The following is a 16678-nucleotide window of genomic DNA, read 5'->3' on the forward strand; positions in this document are numbered from 1 at the left end:
CTCATACTCTGGGCAAGATACAGAAAAGCAAGTCGTTGATAAAAATTCAGCCTTCCAATTGTTTTTTAGCATCCCTTCACTTAATATCATCTCATGAGCATTTTCCCCCATGTCTTTAAAAACCTTTGAAATGAATAAGCTTTCAGTGAAGCCAAGCTTTCTTTTCGGGGTGATGCCTATTTGGGGCCAGACAAGGGCCTGAGCAGTGGATGTCAGAGGCAGGGAGAAGCCCACAATCCTTAGCTGCTGACAGACAGGATGTATCACAGCGGGTGGGGGAGCTACCAGCCTCCATGGGCCAGTGTCAGGGCAGAAACGTGGGCAGCGGCAGACTTGAGCGCTCCGAGGTGAGCATGTGGGTTGGGTGGAGTCCGCAAGCCAGGTGCCTTTGCCAACGGACAGGAACAGGTGGTTGAATAGGAACTGCACTCCTCGGGGAGGGGGCACTGATGAGGGACAACAGCTGGGACATGTCCGAGGAAAAGCAGGCTGGACCCCACAACCTCCGAAATAAATAACCAGGGACTCCCGAGGATGTTTCATCTTGGGGTTCTCTTGTGCACGAAAAGAACCCTGAGATTTGGATGGGAGACTGATCATTTTTTTTAAGAGATAAAAGGAGGCAAGAGGAGGATCTGGCTGAGTGAGGAAGAAGATGACGTGTGCATCTTGAAGGGGTGGCAGGACATCCTTGTGGATCTCCACCAGGCAGGGGATGTGGGGAATGAAGGACCAGACCTTAGAAGAGGGGTCACAGTGGGAGGTGCGGATTCAGGAACTTAGGGGACTGGCATTTCATCAAAGTCAAGGGAGAGCGTTTAGAAAGGAAAGCAGAGGACGAACTCCCACTTTAAGGACTGGAGAGAGAAGAGAGGATTGTCAGAGACGTAGAGAATAAGTGAATTGCCATGAGGTCCTGCTGTATAGCACAGAGAACTATATCTAATCACATGTTCCATGTGATGGAACATGATGGAGGATAATGTGAGAAAAAAAATATGGATAGATAACTGTGTCCTTTTGCTGTACAACAGAAATTGACGGAATATTGTAACTCTAATGAACAAATTAAAAAAAAAATGAATTGCCAGAGAATTTGGCCATCTTTAGGAATCTAGCTGATTTTATAAAAAGTAGATGAACAAGTCTTTTGGGATAGGAAATTTTCTTTCTGCTCTTACTGTCTCCAATAAATTAAGTTGAATCAAGGAATTCCTTTGGAGAATAAGACTTAAAATGAAAAGAGAGGAATAACTTTGCAAAAAACAACGGGAAAAAGCTTACTCCTTGAAAATGACTCTTGGCACATGGTACTTTGCCAATCACAGTCATATGGAAATGCATACTTTGGCAAATTAAATATGTGTGCCATCATTAAAGTTTTCCCAGATTAATATAAAGGGAAGAAGCACTTCTATATGCTGCAAGAGGATCTCACTGTTGTTAAAGGGAACGGGGTTATAGAGTACACATGACCGCTGATCCCCTGCATGGAGAAATCTGTGTGCAGTTTAAGGGTAACTCTTAAATGCTCTAGGTTACCCTTAAAGACATTCCTGCTCTCCCCACTTCAGCTCACTTCTGTGTCCGAACGGTAGTTTTGACCTTCAAAACAAAAAGCTTGAGGGATCTAGTTACAGTTTTTGTAAGTTATGATAAACTTACACATTTTGGTAAGTTTCGTTGCCTATACTGAGGCAGTTAATATAATTTTGCCTCAATAGTCTAAATCCAAATATGTTCAAATAGAGTATAGGATTTATTTTTAGTTCCTTTAGGGTTTATGGAGTCAAAGGGAGAAGAACCAGTTTCACCATTTCAGATCAGAGTTTCCTTTCTCTGGACTTTTCTGTCAATGAAATAAAAGGCAAATGATTCTGCAAATTTCCTTTAGAAAGCTACCAAGGTATTGAACTTGTCCCCTATACCCAAGTCTTGGAGAACTGGGCAAATGGAAAGATTTATGTAACCTGAGCAAATGTTAACTAAAACCTAGAGCCAGTATTTGGCTTGAATGTAAGTCAGGCAAGGGGCTTACATCAAATTGAGGGCTTTATAGAGGAAGTGAGAAAAGTGCTGCCACCAGAATAGCGTATTTGGGGTGTTTTGTTCAGTCGTTGTTTACAAGGGTAGTCCTGCTCACCTGCGTGGCCCAGGCTGAGAGACAGCAACAGTCATTTGACTGGGATCTGTTTTATCACCTGTTGAATTACACTCTTCATCAGCTGACTGGCTCCATGCGCTTCCAAGCTGTGACTCACCGAGTAGTCTGTGCAGGCAGTAGTGACAGCTTTCACGTGTCTCAACAGCTGCTCAGAGCCACCCCGCAGTGGTTTACATGGTAGGAAGTGGGGTGTATGTTGATTAATCCAGGCTGTCCTTCCAAGTGGTTTGCTTTATAGTCAAGCCTCTTTTTGTTTTTGTTTCTGAAAGGAAGGTTAGTGAATATGGGGTTTTGCATTTAAGAGAAATGCACTGTCTCCTCTTTGATCCTATGAACACCTGTTTACTGTGTAACTAGTACTGAGAGGTGGAGCAGGTTACTAAGAAGAATTAAAACGCCTTGTTCTCAAGGGACGGGAAGATAAAACAGATATACTAAGTCCTTAGGAGTGATTCATTTAAGGTGCCAGGTACAGAGGGACTGATCTCTGGACTTTCTGCCTGGAGGAGGTGGCTTTAACATGGAGATTAATGGTAGGTAAGAGTTCCGGGGTAGCAGAACAGAAGGGAGGAGTTGGACATTTCAGCAAGTGGTGTAAAGTGAAAGTCTGGGGCTGGGATTTGTTGGGGGGTGAATCATCAGCTAATCCAGCATGGAGACCATGCACGACCTTGGTAGAATGTTAGGTTGCTTGGGACCAGATTGTGGAAGGCCTTGGATGACGAGCTAAGGGATTTATACCACATGGGTCATGGTCACCGGGATTTATAGGGGACATTTGAGCAAAAGGATGACATGCATGAAGTTTGTGGGGAGAGTCTGATTTTTGCCCAGTTATAGTCGATGTGGGGCTTGGCGAGAAAGAAACTGGAGATGCCAAGACCTATTTGCGGGGATCTGGTGCCGAGATCCTGAAAAATGTTAGTCAGAGGTGGTAGTAAGGTCTGGAAAGGGGAAGGAGGTTGTGGAAGAAGTAATGATGAGAGTCAGTGTCTTGTAAGTGTATGCATCACAAAACAGAGAAGGCGAAGATAAGTTCTCTAGAAAGATGTATGGGAGAACTGCCAGAATAGGCAAAGCCAGTGCAGGAACTAATGGGAGCTAGGAATCCAAGTTTGATAGGCCAGTGGAGCATTTGATTGGAAATTGACGGCCAGTAGTTAGTGCTAGTAATGAGAGACTGATCCTCAGGAAAGGTGCTGGGGCTGAGGACGTGGAATGAAGGGTGAAGGGACTGGAGTGCGATTTATTTGGTGGGAGTCGGAACGAGGAGTGCCGGGATTTTACAAGAGTAGTGAGGAGGAGGTAAGAAGTAATGATGTGAATGTCATGGAGGAAAATGCTACATAACCTGCTATAAATCAGACCTGGAGAGGGAAGAAATAAAGGTTAATGATGCTCCCAGGCCGTACTAGTGTCATAATGAGACAGAGAGTCATGGCCGGGGTGGAGGGAGGTGTGGAGGCATGCAATTATTGGGTTGGATTGATGGGTAGGGAGCGCCGAGAGTGAGGATTTCTGTCTGTATATTTAATAAGATGCTTGAAGGAGAGCTAACACGCCATTTCTAACACATTGTCAGAGATTTGCAAGTGAGTATTGGGGATTGTGCTGTAGACTTAGGGCAGTTGAAGTGACTGAGGAACTGACCAGTTAAGGAAAAGCAGAAGAGACGGAAACAGAAATTTGGAGGGAGGAAGCTAGACGTCAAAGAGAAATAATGAATGGATTTTACTGAAGGATCATTGGCTATAACTAGGAGATTGAAGAAAATCTAGCACCTCTGGAAAGAGGGATTCAAAAGAGAAGGTAGTAATGACATTGTCAAATAAGGTGGGTGGATTAAGGGAGATAAGAATTGTGTAAAGTCATTGGAATTAAGTTGGATGGTGGGGGCCACCATTTCATTGGAGCAGATAAAGATGCAGGAAGCAGGCCGTGGGACCAGCCCTGTCCTTACGTCACATTCAGTCTAATTGATGAGGCTGCATTATGGGTGCATTATATTCACTTAACTGGGATTCCCTTTCCTCTGTGGTTTAACATTGTAATCTTTCTCTATTAAATCTCTAAGCTTTGTTCATCCATAGTCTTTATTCCTTTCATAGGTCCATCTTCAGAATGTTCCAGTTATAACAGTTCTGGAAGTCCTCAGGCTTCTGTCTTTTCAAACTTGATTCTGCATCTATGAATCAGACCTGCTTTAAAATCCAAGAAATTCCTCCAAGTTATTTATACTAAGAATTCTAATTCTGAAAGCTGTAATTAAAATGCCTTCTCCTACATCAGTAGCAATGCTTCCTGTCCTTTCAGGGGAGTTTAAGCCTGGAATCCGGCCCTGTTACTTATCTTTCAGTTTTGAGGATGCAAGAAGTCAGATGAGGTGGCTAGGAGACCTCTAAGTCCTCATGACACCATGATCGCCTAGAGAGGTCCCTGGCAGATGGACGAGCAAAACCCTCATCTTACAGGAAAAGTTTTGTTCCTAATGTTTCTTTGTTCTTTGGTTGTGAGAATACATTTGCCCCTCACAACTCAAGTCACAGCTAAAAGCCATAAACAATGGACAGTTCTTGCAAAGGTGCAGGCGTGGAACCTCGCCATAGAACCCAGTCTCCGTTTCTAATCTTATTCTGAAGGAGCCCCACTCAGAATGTCACCGTCTTTCCAGTCCTCAACGATTCTAAGTCCCTCTCCTGTGTACTGTGTGCATAGCTGTAAGCAGACATTCTTTTGAAAATGTGGTGGGGGACCTAGTCATAGACCCTGGAGCTCCAGAGGGAGGGAGAGCCTTGGATGAACCCTGAGGATGGTGTTGGAGCCTTTATCAGTCCTTAGAAAGGACTGTGAGGAGAGCTCAGAAATAACTACGAGAGCAGACCTAGCAGGATCATGTCCAAGGGCGAAGATGCAAGGAGAAAATGGAGCCCTTCCAGTGACATGAGAGGGTAAAGAAGTAGAACCCTAACTTTTTTTTTTTTTGAGTCTTTTTTTCCTTCGTATTAATTCTCAGTTAATATCATTTAATTCTTATTACAGCCCCGAGGAGTGAGTAGGTTCTGTACCCACTTTACAGATAAACTAGTTGAGGTCAGGAAATGAAGGAAATTGTAGGTCTTACTGCAGATGTGTTGACACGGCTAGGATTTGAACTGCTCGATTCAGGATCCCTTCCCCCCAGATCACCATGCCCTTCAGAGGGGCAGGAAGAGAGTGTTCAGATGCTTTTCTTATGGTTGTATCTGGAAATCCAGGACCCTGTGTTATATTTCTTTGGTTTTTCTTCCCCATTTGTTTCTTGTCTGTGATGTGTTCCTTTGGTTGACACACTACTGCCCATCCCAGGAGACAGCCAGGGTTGGTTTCGCATCCAAAGCAGAAAGAGTTTCGACATCTCCGGGCAAGCTGTGTATCTGTGTGTGTGTGTTCACTACATTCTTTCTCTCTGGAGGCAGTCAGAGCACAGCTGTGGCTGTTGTGCCAAGAGCACAGCTGTGGTCAGCCGCCAGTTGACACCACGGCACATGGTGTCAAGGTCTCATTACTCCAGGGTGTCCTGCTCAAGCTGCTTGCTGCATGATTGGCATTTGCCAGGGCCCTGGTTGGGGGAAGAATTCAGTGCACTTTGTAGGAACAATGTCACCATGCCTCCTGTTCCACTTGCCATGTGTTCTCATAAAAATATCCCCAATCCAAGCTTATTTTCATAAAACCAAACTGCTGGTTGCCCAATTCACGTACTACTCCTGAGGAATTCTGATTGTCATTTGACCTTGATGACTCTCATTGCCTATGAGATCTTTGACCAAAGCTGTGTTTCATCCTGATTTTAACGCAGCTAAGTTAATTATGACATAAGTTTTGTTCAACTAATGATGTTAAGTATAGAGAAAAAGGACCACAAGAGTGATAAACCTTTGGTGATGGCTGGTCGATTATCACCTTGAGAAAAACAACAGACTCACTGACAACCACCAAGAATAGCAAATGTAAATTCTCCTTACTTAGATATCTCTTCATTAGGCTGCTCCTTTTTTTTTCTTTTTAAGCTGAAAATGATGAAATGAAACTAACAGAAAGTATTTCCTTTTTTTTTATTTTTCAGAAAAAACCACTGTCTGCAATAATAAAGGAAGTCTGTGATGGGTAAGTGTTAATCAGGGTTTATTTGGGGCGCTCCAGTCGACAAATTGAGAGGCAAATAAAATATCCTTGTACAATTGTAAAATACCATTGATTAAGTCATGCCTTGACCTGCCCAAAGACTCCAGGAAGGACTAGTTAAGTTTCCCTTGCCTTTTACACCCAAAAAACTATCTCTTTGGATCAAAAAGTAGAAAGTATGGAAGGGCTGTTATGTGCACACTGGGGTGGGTTTTATTTATTTTGAAAGGTTGTGGTTCTTTCATTCAGCTCAGTAGGGAGCAGTCTAAAGCTCCCAAGGTTAAGTACATACTTTGTCTGCTATAAAGTGAGAGGACCGTTCAGGTCCCACAGAAGATAAAATAATTTAAAGACCAGTCGGTGGGTGGTTGTGCTGCCACATGGAACTTCACATTGACAGTGAACTTTCCTCCTTTCCTCCGGTTGCTTTAACAATTCGAAGGAAAAGCACGTACATGTGGAAGTTGTATGACATTTTTTTTTTTAACTTTTAAAGCAGAACTGTGAATAGAGTATTATCTAGAATTTTTTTAAGACCTGGGATCCTTAATTGAAATGTTCCAGTCTACAGCAAGCATACTGACTGGGGATTGTAGAATATAGAGGTGATTGGAATGCAGCAATTATCAAAAACTTAGGGGTTAGTAAATGCAAACTATTATATACAGAGTGGATAGACAATAAGATCCTACTGTGTGGCTCAGGGAACTACACTCAATATCCTGTGATAAACCGTAATGGAGAGAATATGTATAAGAATGTATAAGGGAGTTCGCTGGTGGTCTATTGGTTAAGGACTCAGCATTGTCACTGCTGTGGACTGGATTCAGTCCCTGGCCCAGGAACTTCCACAAGCCAAAGACATGCTCCCCCCCCCCCCCCGCAAAGAATGTATGTATGTATAACTGAACCACTTTGCTATACAGCAGAAATTAACCCAACATTGTAAATCAACTGTACTTCAATTTAAAAAATGAAATTGCCACGGATTTCCTTTGTTTTCCTCTCTCTGCTCTACTTAGACTCCTTCATAATAGGCAGGAATGTAACTTCCTATTTAAATATCCCTCCCTCGAAGCCATGAGATGAAATACTTAAAGGCGCACCGTAGGCTTGGCGTAACACCTAGACCACTCACATCTGAAATGGTTGGTCTCAGGGTCATGAAAGGGGGCTGAGGCCCTTCTGCTTTGTTTTAGCCACTGTGTATCTCTTGGGTACGGGCCCAAATCTATTCACAGGGTGTTTCATTCATCTAACGCCACCAACCCATAAACAGGAAGATGACCCTCTTTTGTTTTCCTGATCAGTTTATGCTTGTATTTTTCAGGTGGTCCCTTGCCAACCATGAGTATTTTGCACTGCAGCATGCTGATAGTTCAAACTTCTATATCACAGAAAAGGTAGGTCACCCGTGTTATTTAATCTGGGATATTGATATTTAAGGAAATCAAAACATAGCTGATGTTTCCTCTGCTCAGAACTAAACATTGCTGGTCTAAGTTTTACATCTCTACCCTCCACGAAAATAGCGTCTGCAAAGCAAACAACAGTGACTTTAGCATTAACAAGGGGATATTTAGCCCAGTCAAGAGCGAAGACCAAATATGTTTCTGCATCCTGTTTTAGCAACAGCATTTGCCTTCTAACAGGGAATTTACTAATTCTCTCTCTTTCTTATTGCTTGGTTAAAGCATTGATTTGATACTTAATGACTTAGTCTAGCTTTCCTTTCTTTCTTTTTTCCTCTTGGAACAACCTCTAATCCCTGCTTAAAGTAATTGAAATAATGATAAAAACCCATTTCGGAGGTGGCATTGTGTAGGCAGTGAGTGTTCTGTGGCTCCTGGGAATGCGACTTTCTTCCTGGATGATTTTCACCCTTTAGGAAGCTTGGAGGAGAAGGAGGGGGCTGCGAAGACTACAATGGCTCTGGCAACAAGTACAATTAATATCTTAGAGATCCTTGATAGGAGAAGGGAAAACTAACATTGATTCAGCACCTACTGTGTGCCAGGAACTGGGTCAGCCACGTTATATCTGTTGGCCACAGCACTAGCTTTGGTTGATGATGAGACACTGAATCATAAAAATCAGATGGCTTGGCTAGTATCTCAGGGGTAATAAACCCTAGAACCAAGAAGCATGTCTAGATCTTTGTGTTTTTATCACTTTTTCTTGGGGGAATTTCTAGAAAAGTTTAACATTCAGTTCAGTTTTATGGAGAGTTCACTGAAATGCATGGGAGCCGCTATTGTCTCCGTGGGACTGATAACCTTTGGGCCTGGTGGGGAGGGGAGAGTGAGCTCTGTGAACAGATTTCATCACAACCAGGTGGTCAGCGCTGTGGCAGAAGTGAATACAAAATGGGGAGTTCCTCTCGTGACACAGCAGAAACAAATCCGACTAGTATCTGTGAGAATGCAGGTTTGACCCTAGTGGGTCGGGGATCCAGTGTTGCTGCAAGCTGCAGTGTAGGTAGAAGACGTAGCTCGGATCTGGCGTTGCTGTGGCTGTGGCGTAAGCCAGAAGCTACAGCTCTGCTTCGACCCTCTCCTGGGAACTTCCATGTGCTGCAGGTGCAGCCCTAAGAAGAAAAAAAAAAGGGGGGGGATACAAAATGATCTGGAGAAGGGGAGAATTGATTGGGGACCTAAAGCCTCCTGAGCTTTGTTTGTGCCCATCAGCAGTCCCTAGAGTGAGCGTAAGTTTACCCATGAACCACGCGGGAGTGGAAGGTGGAGGCAGTGGTGGGGGTCCTGGGCCCCCTGTGACTGCTCGCTCTACCCTGCAGAGGTGGGGAGGGCGGGGAGGGGTGTTCCATCCAGCCCCCAGGGAGGATTGCCAGAGGCCTGGAAGTGCTTCTCAGAATTGTTGTATTCTTCCCCAGTGGGCATGGGAATTTTCCTAACTGATCGTGTTTTCCTCCGCACACCGACTGCCAGAAAGCTGAGCGTTAGCAAGGGACTAGATTTCCTGACCTGTGTTGTATTTATTACTTCTCCTTGTTCCTTTGCTGCATTCCGCAAACAGTTCCCTGTCTTTATTTCCCCTTTGCCTCATTTTCTTAAGATTTTTCATTTATTTTATATTGTATTTATATAATCTGGATGCTATTCTTTGGGAGATAAAGAGGATATAAATAAAAATAAAAGTTAAATGTTAGCTGTTAAATGTATTGCTGTTGATCTCCTTAAACAGAAGGCGATCTCATTTCACCTTGGTTCATCTTTTAAAGGTAACTAAAATAGTGTGACTTTTTGGAGTATTATTGGAAAAGATTGGATGGCTTTCTACTACTTGGGATATAATATGAAAAAGTGTGAAAATGAGGTGATAAAAGTATAGGACAGTAGAAATTATAATCATCAATTAGTGGGTAGTGAAATCAACTTAGTTGGTTGCCATAGCATTAAAAATTGGAATATAGTGGAGTAGAATAGGTCAGAGTACTTCACCTATGTTGCTTGTGAAAAACTTGTGCCACACCCATACACATATATAATACATGTATATTGTGCTAATTTTTTTACCCTGGACTCTGCCCCAAAAGCCATTGAGTCACCCATAGCTCTGCCTCGGATTAACTGTGTTGGCTTGTGTCCCCTGGTGGCTGTCCTATCTTCTGTCATCATTGTCAGGAAGTCTTGTTTTGGAGATTACTAAGGATGGGATTCTCAGACTAGGGAATGTAAGCATCGCACGCAGGGAGGACCTTTTAAAAATGTAGATTTTCACATCCCAACCCCAGAAACTCAGAATGTGCAGGCCTTGGATGTGGCCTAGGATTTTGCAGTTTAAGAGCCTTCTATGGGGAGTTCCCACTGTGGCTCAGTGGGCTAAGAATCTGACTAGTATCAATAGGGATGCAGGTTCGATCCCTGGCCCTGCTCAGTGGGTTAAAGATCCAGCATTGCCGTGAGCTGTGGTATATAGGTTGCATATGTGGCTTAGATCTGGTGTTGCTGTGGCCCTGGCCTAAGCTGGCAGCTACAGTGCTTATTCGACCCCTAGCCTGGGAACTTCCATATGCCACAAGTGCGGCCCTAAAAAGAAAAAAAAAAGAGCCCGCCAATGGCCTTCCGATGTGGTACCCAAGGGTTCCTTGAAGGAACCTGCTATGGGGTCACTTTTCTGAAGAGATGGGACCCAAGTGTCCTGGGCACTGGGCACCATAAACAGAAGTCATGTGCTAAGTTTGATTTAGGAGTGTTTGTGTGCAGCCAATTCTTGGAATAATGTACCAATTCATACAATGGAAAAATAATGTATAGATTCTAGTTACGCTTTCATTCTAATTTACATTAGTATCTACTTAGAAAATTCAAACTACTCAGAACAATGGGAAAATTATTATGTTATCAGGCATCCTAGTCATTTTCTGGGAAATCTTATTTAGCCTGAGGAAATCCTTAATGTTGAATTTAAAGGAACTGCTACCTAAATCTGTCATCAATCTGTCTCTCTTCATTGGCCGGTAGCAGGGATTCTTCCTTTGCTAAAAGCTTAGGGAATGAGAAGACTTATTTTCTCAATCATAGCTCTTTGTTTATAAATAAAATGTCATCACTCCTCCTCCTGCAGCTCTTACTGGGCACCGTGGCATATGCATGTTGCACAGAACTTGACACACACTGGGTGGGAGAAGGACCTCCAATCCTGGGTCCCCAGGGGCAAACCTGGGCTGCCTTCAGTCTGCAGTTAGGTCCATCTAGTTCCTTGCAAGTTTTCCTAAAAATAGAGCCCATTTCCCATTCTTAAAGTAACGTATTTAGCATCATCTTGGTTACGTACAGCCCAGTGAGTTGTTAGGTAATATTTGTGTTACCATGGTAACCGGTGACTAATTTTCAAAACTTGTGCATGTTCCTAGGGCCTGATTTTCCCTTGTATGTGAGATGGTCTCCCCCTCCGCTGGCAGAGATAGAATATCACCTGTAATTTTAAAATTCTCCAGCCCCAGCCAGGCAAGCGAACACATTCTGTAACTGATGGATGTTTGCTGAGTGTCTTGTAAGATCCTCAGGGAGGCACCTCCCCTGCTTTTCTCAGGTCATCCAAGCCTATTGTCTGAAATTGTCTTCATTTGCTTATTGGGCCATTAACTTCCATTTTTCAGTGCAAGAGAGGGGAATGCCAGGTTGTTGAGCAGTGTTCAGCAGAAGTATGGCATGCAAATACCTCGGAGAAAGTTAAGATTCAGCTCTTTACAAGTTCGGATTCTGCCCCAGAAGTTCTCATATTTCAGGATGATGTCACACAGAGAGAGAGAGGGAAAGAATTTATATTTTTTCAGCTCTATTGAGGTTGACTTGACAAATAAAATTGTAAGATATTTAAGGGTAGGCCATGGTGGTTTGATATACATGTACGTTATGAAAGGACTGTCACCATCTAGGTCATTAACGCAGCCATCACCTCATTTTTTTTTTTGCTTTTAAGGGCTACACCCACAGCATATGGAGGTTCCTAGGCTAGGGGTCGAATCGGAGCTACAGCTGCCAGCCAACACCAGAACCACAGCAACGCAGGATCCGAACTGCATCTGCGACCTGCACCACAGCTCATGACAACACTGGATCCTTAACCCATTGAGCGAGGCCAGGGATGGAACCCGCAACCCTCCTGGTTCCTAGTTGGATTCGTTTCCGCTGAGCCATGATAGGAACTCCAGCTCATTTATTTATTTATTTTGTGGTCACATTTAAGTTCTAGTCTCAGCAAATTTCAGTTATGCAACACAGTGTTAGCAACTAAGTCATTGTATGTTTCCTTAGATTCTCAGATTTCATTTCTCTTATAACTTGAAATTTTGTACCCTTTCACCAACCTCTTTCTATTTCCCCCAACCCTTCAGCTCCTGGCAACCACTTTTCCTACTCTCTGTCTCTGTGAGTTTGACCTTTTTTTTTTTAAGGTTCCACAAATAGGTGATTCCATGCAGTATTTGTCTTTCTCTGTCTGACTTACTTCACATAAGCATAATGCCCACAAGATCCATCCATGCACGTTGTTGCAAAAGGCAGGATTTCCTTCTTTCTCACAGCTGAATAATCGTCCATTGTATGTGACACCACTTCTTTATCCATTCCTCCCTTGAGGGCACTTAGGTTGTTTCCACATCTTGGCAATTGTGAATGATGCTGCAGTGGATATGGGGATACCAGATATCCCATTTTCATTTCCTTTGGCTGTATACCCTGAAGTGAGACTGTTGGATCATTATTGTAGTTCTATTTTTAGGTTTTTGTTTGTTTTTTTCTTTTTTGGTCACTCCACGGCATATAGAGTCACAGGACCAGGTATTAGATTCTAGCAACGCTGGATCCTTAACCCACTGTGCTGGGCTAGGGATCCAACCTGCGTCCCAGCGCTCCCAAAATGCCACCGATCCTGTTGTGCCACCGTGGGAGCTCCCATGTTTATGTTTTTGAGGCACCTTCATGCTGTTTTCCGTGGTGCCTACACCACTTTACATTCCCACTGACCAGTTGAGGGTTCCCTTTTTTCACATCTACCAACACTTCTCTCTCTCTCCTTTTTGATAATAGCCATTCTAACAGGGGTGAGGTGATTTCTCATTGTGATGTCAATTTTCATTTCCCTGATGATTAGTGATGTTAATTAGTCATATACTTGTTGGCTGCTGGTTTGTCTTCTTCGAAAAAAATGCCTATTCAATTCCTCTGCTCATTTTTAACACTGGATTGTACCGGTTTGTTTTGCTATTGAGTTGTATGAGTTCTTTATATATTTTGGATATTCACCCTTAGCAGATATTTGATTTACAAATATTTTCTCTATTTCTTAGGCTGCCTTTTCATTTTGTGGATGGTTTCCTTTGCTGTGCAGAAGTTTTTTAGTTTGATGTAGCCTTACTTGTTTATTTTTGCCAACTGTGTTTACTTTAAGTATTTCAGGGGAATTTGTCTTCTGAAAAAGAATTTTATATGAGAGAGTGCTGAGCGTTTTAGTCATTATCCTCATTCCAGTCTGATGATGCAGGTATTATTATCTCCATTTTACAGCGGAAGAAAGTGAGACAGAGAGAGATTATGCAACAGCTTGTCTAGGTCTAGGTCGTACAGTTGGGCAGTGGTCAAGCTGAAGCGTGGACGCAGGTGGGCTTGCCTCCAAAGCTCTCTATGTCACCTCCTGGAAACCCTCTCTCCCCACTGCCTAGGCCCTGGTTTGTTTATGATGCCTATTTTTTTTTTTTTTTTTTTTTTTTTGCTGATCAGGCCAGTGATCCTGACAGTAATTGCCTCAAGAAAATAAATACAGGAAGTTACAGCCAGTGAATATTGGTTACCCGTTTTAGTCTGTGGCTTCCTTATTCATTAAAAAGATGACCTAGAGGAAGTTGACAGATAATCTTGCCCTCAGTATGGACTAGGGAAGTCTGGATTGTGAGGTTGTCAAAGGTAGGATTATTGCACTAATACCATACCTTTTAGGCAAACAGGGAGATTGCCTTGTCCTCCTTAACCCTAAGCAGACAGGTAAGTCCCCAGACGTGGTAGCAGACACCCTTAGGAGCTCGTATGCTTGTGGACAATTGAGGGTTTATCATGATTTCACAATGCCATTTTGTCCTCCTGTGCTAAGACCTACTTCAGAATGTGTGAAATATAAGGATATACCTTGGCAGTGTTTTACTTCTGTAAGTCCTTATTTTGTAAAAGTAGCGATAACAATGCCTCATCCAAGCCCTCTCTGCGACACTGGCCTTGGGGACCATTGGGAAGGTAGTGGGGTCCTTTGATGGTCCTTTTTTTTAAAAAAAAATTTTATTATAGTTGATTTACAATGTTCTGTCAATTTCTGCTGTACGACAAAGTGACCCAGCCATATATATATACAGGAAGTATATATATATATATATGCACATTATTTTTCTCATGTTATCCCATCATGTTCTATCACAAGTGATTGGATATAATTCCCTGTGCTATACAGCAGGACCTCAGTGCTTATCCATTCTAAATGCAATAGTTTTCATCTATTAATCCCAAACTCCCAGCTCATCCCACTCCCTCCCTCTCCCCATTGGCAACCACAAGTCTGTTCTCCATATCTGTGAGTCTGTTTCTGTTCTGTAGATAAGTTCATTTGTGACATATTTTATTATTTTTTATTTTTTATTTTGGTCTTTTTAGGGCTGAACCCACAGCATATGGAGTTTCCCATGCTAGGGGTTGAATTGGAGCTACAACTGCCAGCCTGCTACACAGACACAGCAACACAGGAGCTGAGCCGCATCTGTGACCTATACCACAGCTCACGGCAATGCCGGATCCTTAACCCACTGAACAAGGCCAGGGATTGAACCTGTGTCCTCATGGATGCTAGTTTGATTCATTTCTGCTGAGCCATGACAGGAACTCTTTGTGACATATTTTATATTTCACATATAAGTGATATCATATGGTATTGGTCTTTCTCTTTCTGACTTGACTTCACTTAGTATGAGAATCTCTAATTGCATCCATGTTGCTGCAAAAGGGCATTATTTTGTTCTTTTTTATGGCTGAGTAATATTCCATTGCATATATATATAGGTACCGCATCTTCTTAATCCATCCATCCGATGATGGACATTTAGGTTGTTTCCATGTCTTGGCTATTGTGAACAGTGCTGTAATGAACACAGGCATCCATGTATCTTTTTGAATGGAAGTTTTGTCCTGATATATGGAGGGGCAGCCATTTCTAATGCCATTCCCACTTCCTAGGTGCTCTGGATGCTCAGACAGGCAGATGGGGATTGTGTGCCCCTGGAACTGGTATATCCGACCAGGTTAGGAGACTGCTCTCAATTATCGTGTGGAATTCAGTTCAGCTCTCATGCTTTGAGCACTGGTCTCTCCAAAGAGCTTAGCAAGATGAGTTCCTTTCATTTTCTGCATCCGTGGACCTCAAGGTCTGGTCAGGGAGAAAGCCTTCAAGCAGGCACAGGTTTTGAGGAAGCACAGGAAGGAACCAAATAATTATAGAAGAGAAGAAGGATCCAAAAGGGTCCTGGAGTGGGCTAAGCAGATCTGAACTGAACTTTGAGAGAATAACAGGAAAAGCATTCAATCAAGGACAGAATTCTTCTCATGAGTTTTGAGCCCCTTGGCAGGTTAGCTGGGGTGTTAGTTGAGGGACAGTAACAACTGCCCTGAACATTTGATAGATACGGACTGTGTGGCAGGTGCTTAGCTAAGCACTTCGCAGAGGCTATTAGTTGTACTTGAATCTTCCCAGTAAGCCTGTGAACCAGGTCTGATTGTTCCATGCTTCATACTGCAGAGTCCAGCTGGGCTCAGGGGTGTGAGTAACAGAGCTGGAGCTGGACCCAGGGAGTCTGATCCAGCGTTTCGCTCTCTCGGGCTTGCTCTGGGACAGGCAGGAATTTCAGCAGTTCTCATCACGCTGTGCCACACGTGGAAGGCACACCAGTTCTTGATGCCGGAGATGGAAATCTTTCCATCTTCTCTTTTCCCTCCATGGTTTCCTCTGCTGATAGTACTTATTTTCCCATCTCTCAGTCCTCCAAAAAGCATTTGATTCGATTTATAACCCAGTTTGATCAGAATTGCTGATTCGGAGTTCCTGTTGTGGCTCAGAGGTAACAAATGCTACTAGTATCCATGAGGACCCAAGTTTGATCCCTGGCCTCTCTCTCTCGGGTTAAGTTTCTGGCATTGCCATGAGCTGTGGTGTAGGTCACAGATGCAGCTCGGATCCTGCATTGCTGTGGCTGTGGTGTAGGCTCTGATTCGACCCCTAGCCTGGGACCTTCTCACATACGGCCCTAAAAAAAAAAAAAAAAAGGAATTGCTGATTCCCCAGAGGGACGTACATTACCAGCAGAGTTAGGTTTTTTTCCCATTTGGAACAAGAGAAGTGAGTCCAAGGGATGGCTTTGCAAAGAGACGGTGGCTGGTGCTTCTCAGGTGGGTTGGTTAACGCGAGGGTATGGGTCCCTGTTGGTCACTGAACAAGTTGAGAACAGGGATGTCATGCAGCTGGCCCAAGGACACTGTATGAAAACAATTCAAATTTGTATATGGCCTCGGGCAATTGTAATTTCAAATGTGGCTTTTAGTGTGATGGATGTAGGCTGTCTAGTAAATGAGATCAGGGCCATTCATGTAACTACATCTACCTCTGTTTTGTATTGATGTCTCAATACAAAGACACCTCTGGGCAGCTTGGCTCATCTTTTAAACGTGGCTAAAATATTATGGAGTTGGGAATTACTGGGAAAAGGATTGGGGAGTTTTCTCCTAGACGACTATAATGTGAAAAGTATAAAATTGTTTTTAAATGATAAAATTACAGGACAATAGAGACAATCGCAGG

The 16678-nt window shown here is 43.2% G+C and overlaps 1 protein-coding gene across 7 annotated transcripts in view; it reads left to right on the forward strand.

The window, feature by feature from the left end:
* ELMO1 (engulfment and cell motility 1) overlaps window positions 1-16678 on the forward strand; it is a 581070-nt gene that overhangs the window by 150075 nt on the left and 414317 nt on the right. For 6 of the 7 annotated variants that reach the window (XM_021079237.1, XM_021079238.1, XM_021079236.1 and 3 more), the window contains 2 exons: window positions 6270-6310; window positions 7659-7731. In XM_021079237.1, coding sequence (XP_020934896.1) covers window positions 6270-6310; window positions 7659-7731 — 114 coding nt within the window. Of the gene's footprint in view, window positions 1-2675; window positions 2698-6269; window positions 6311-7658; window positions 7732-16678 lie in introns of those variants that run through there. The other variant, XM_021079241.1, reaches the window with a different exon arrangement.

This window comes from Sus scrofa, chromosome 18, assembly GCF_000003025.6.
Source record: "Sus scrofa isolate TJ Tabasco breed Duroc chromosome 18, Sscrofa11.1, whole genome shotgun sequence".
Classification (NCBI taxonomy): domain Eukaryota; kingdom Metazoa; phylum Chordata; class Mammalia; order Artiodactyla; family Suidae; genus Sus; species Sus scrofa.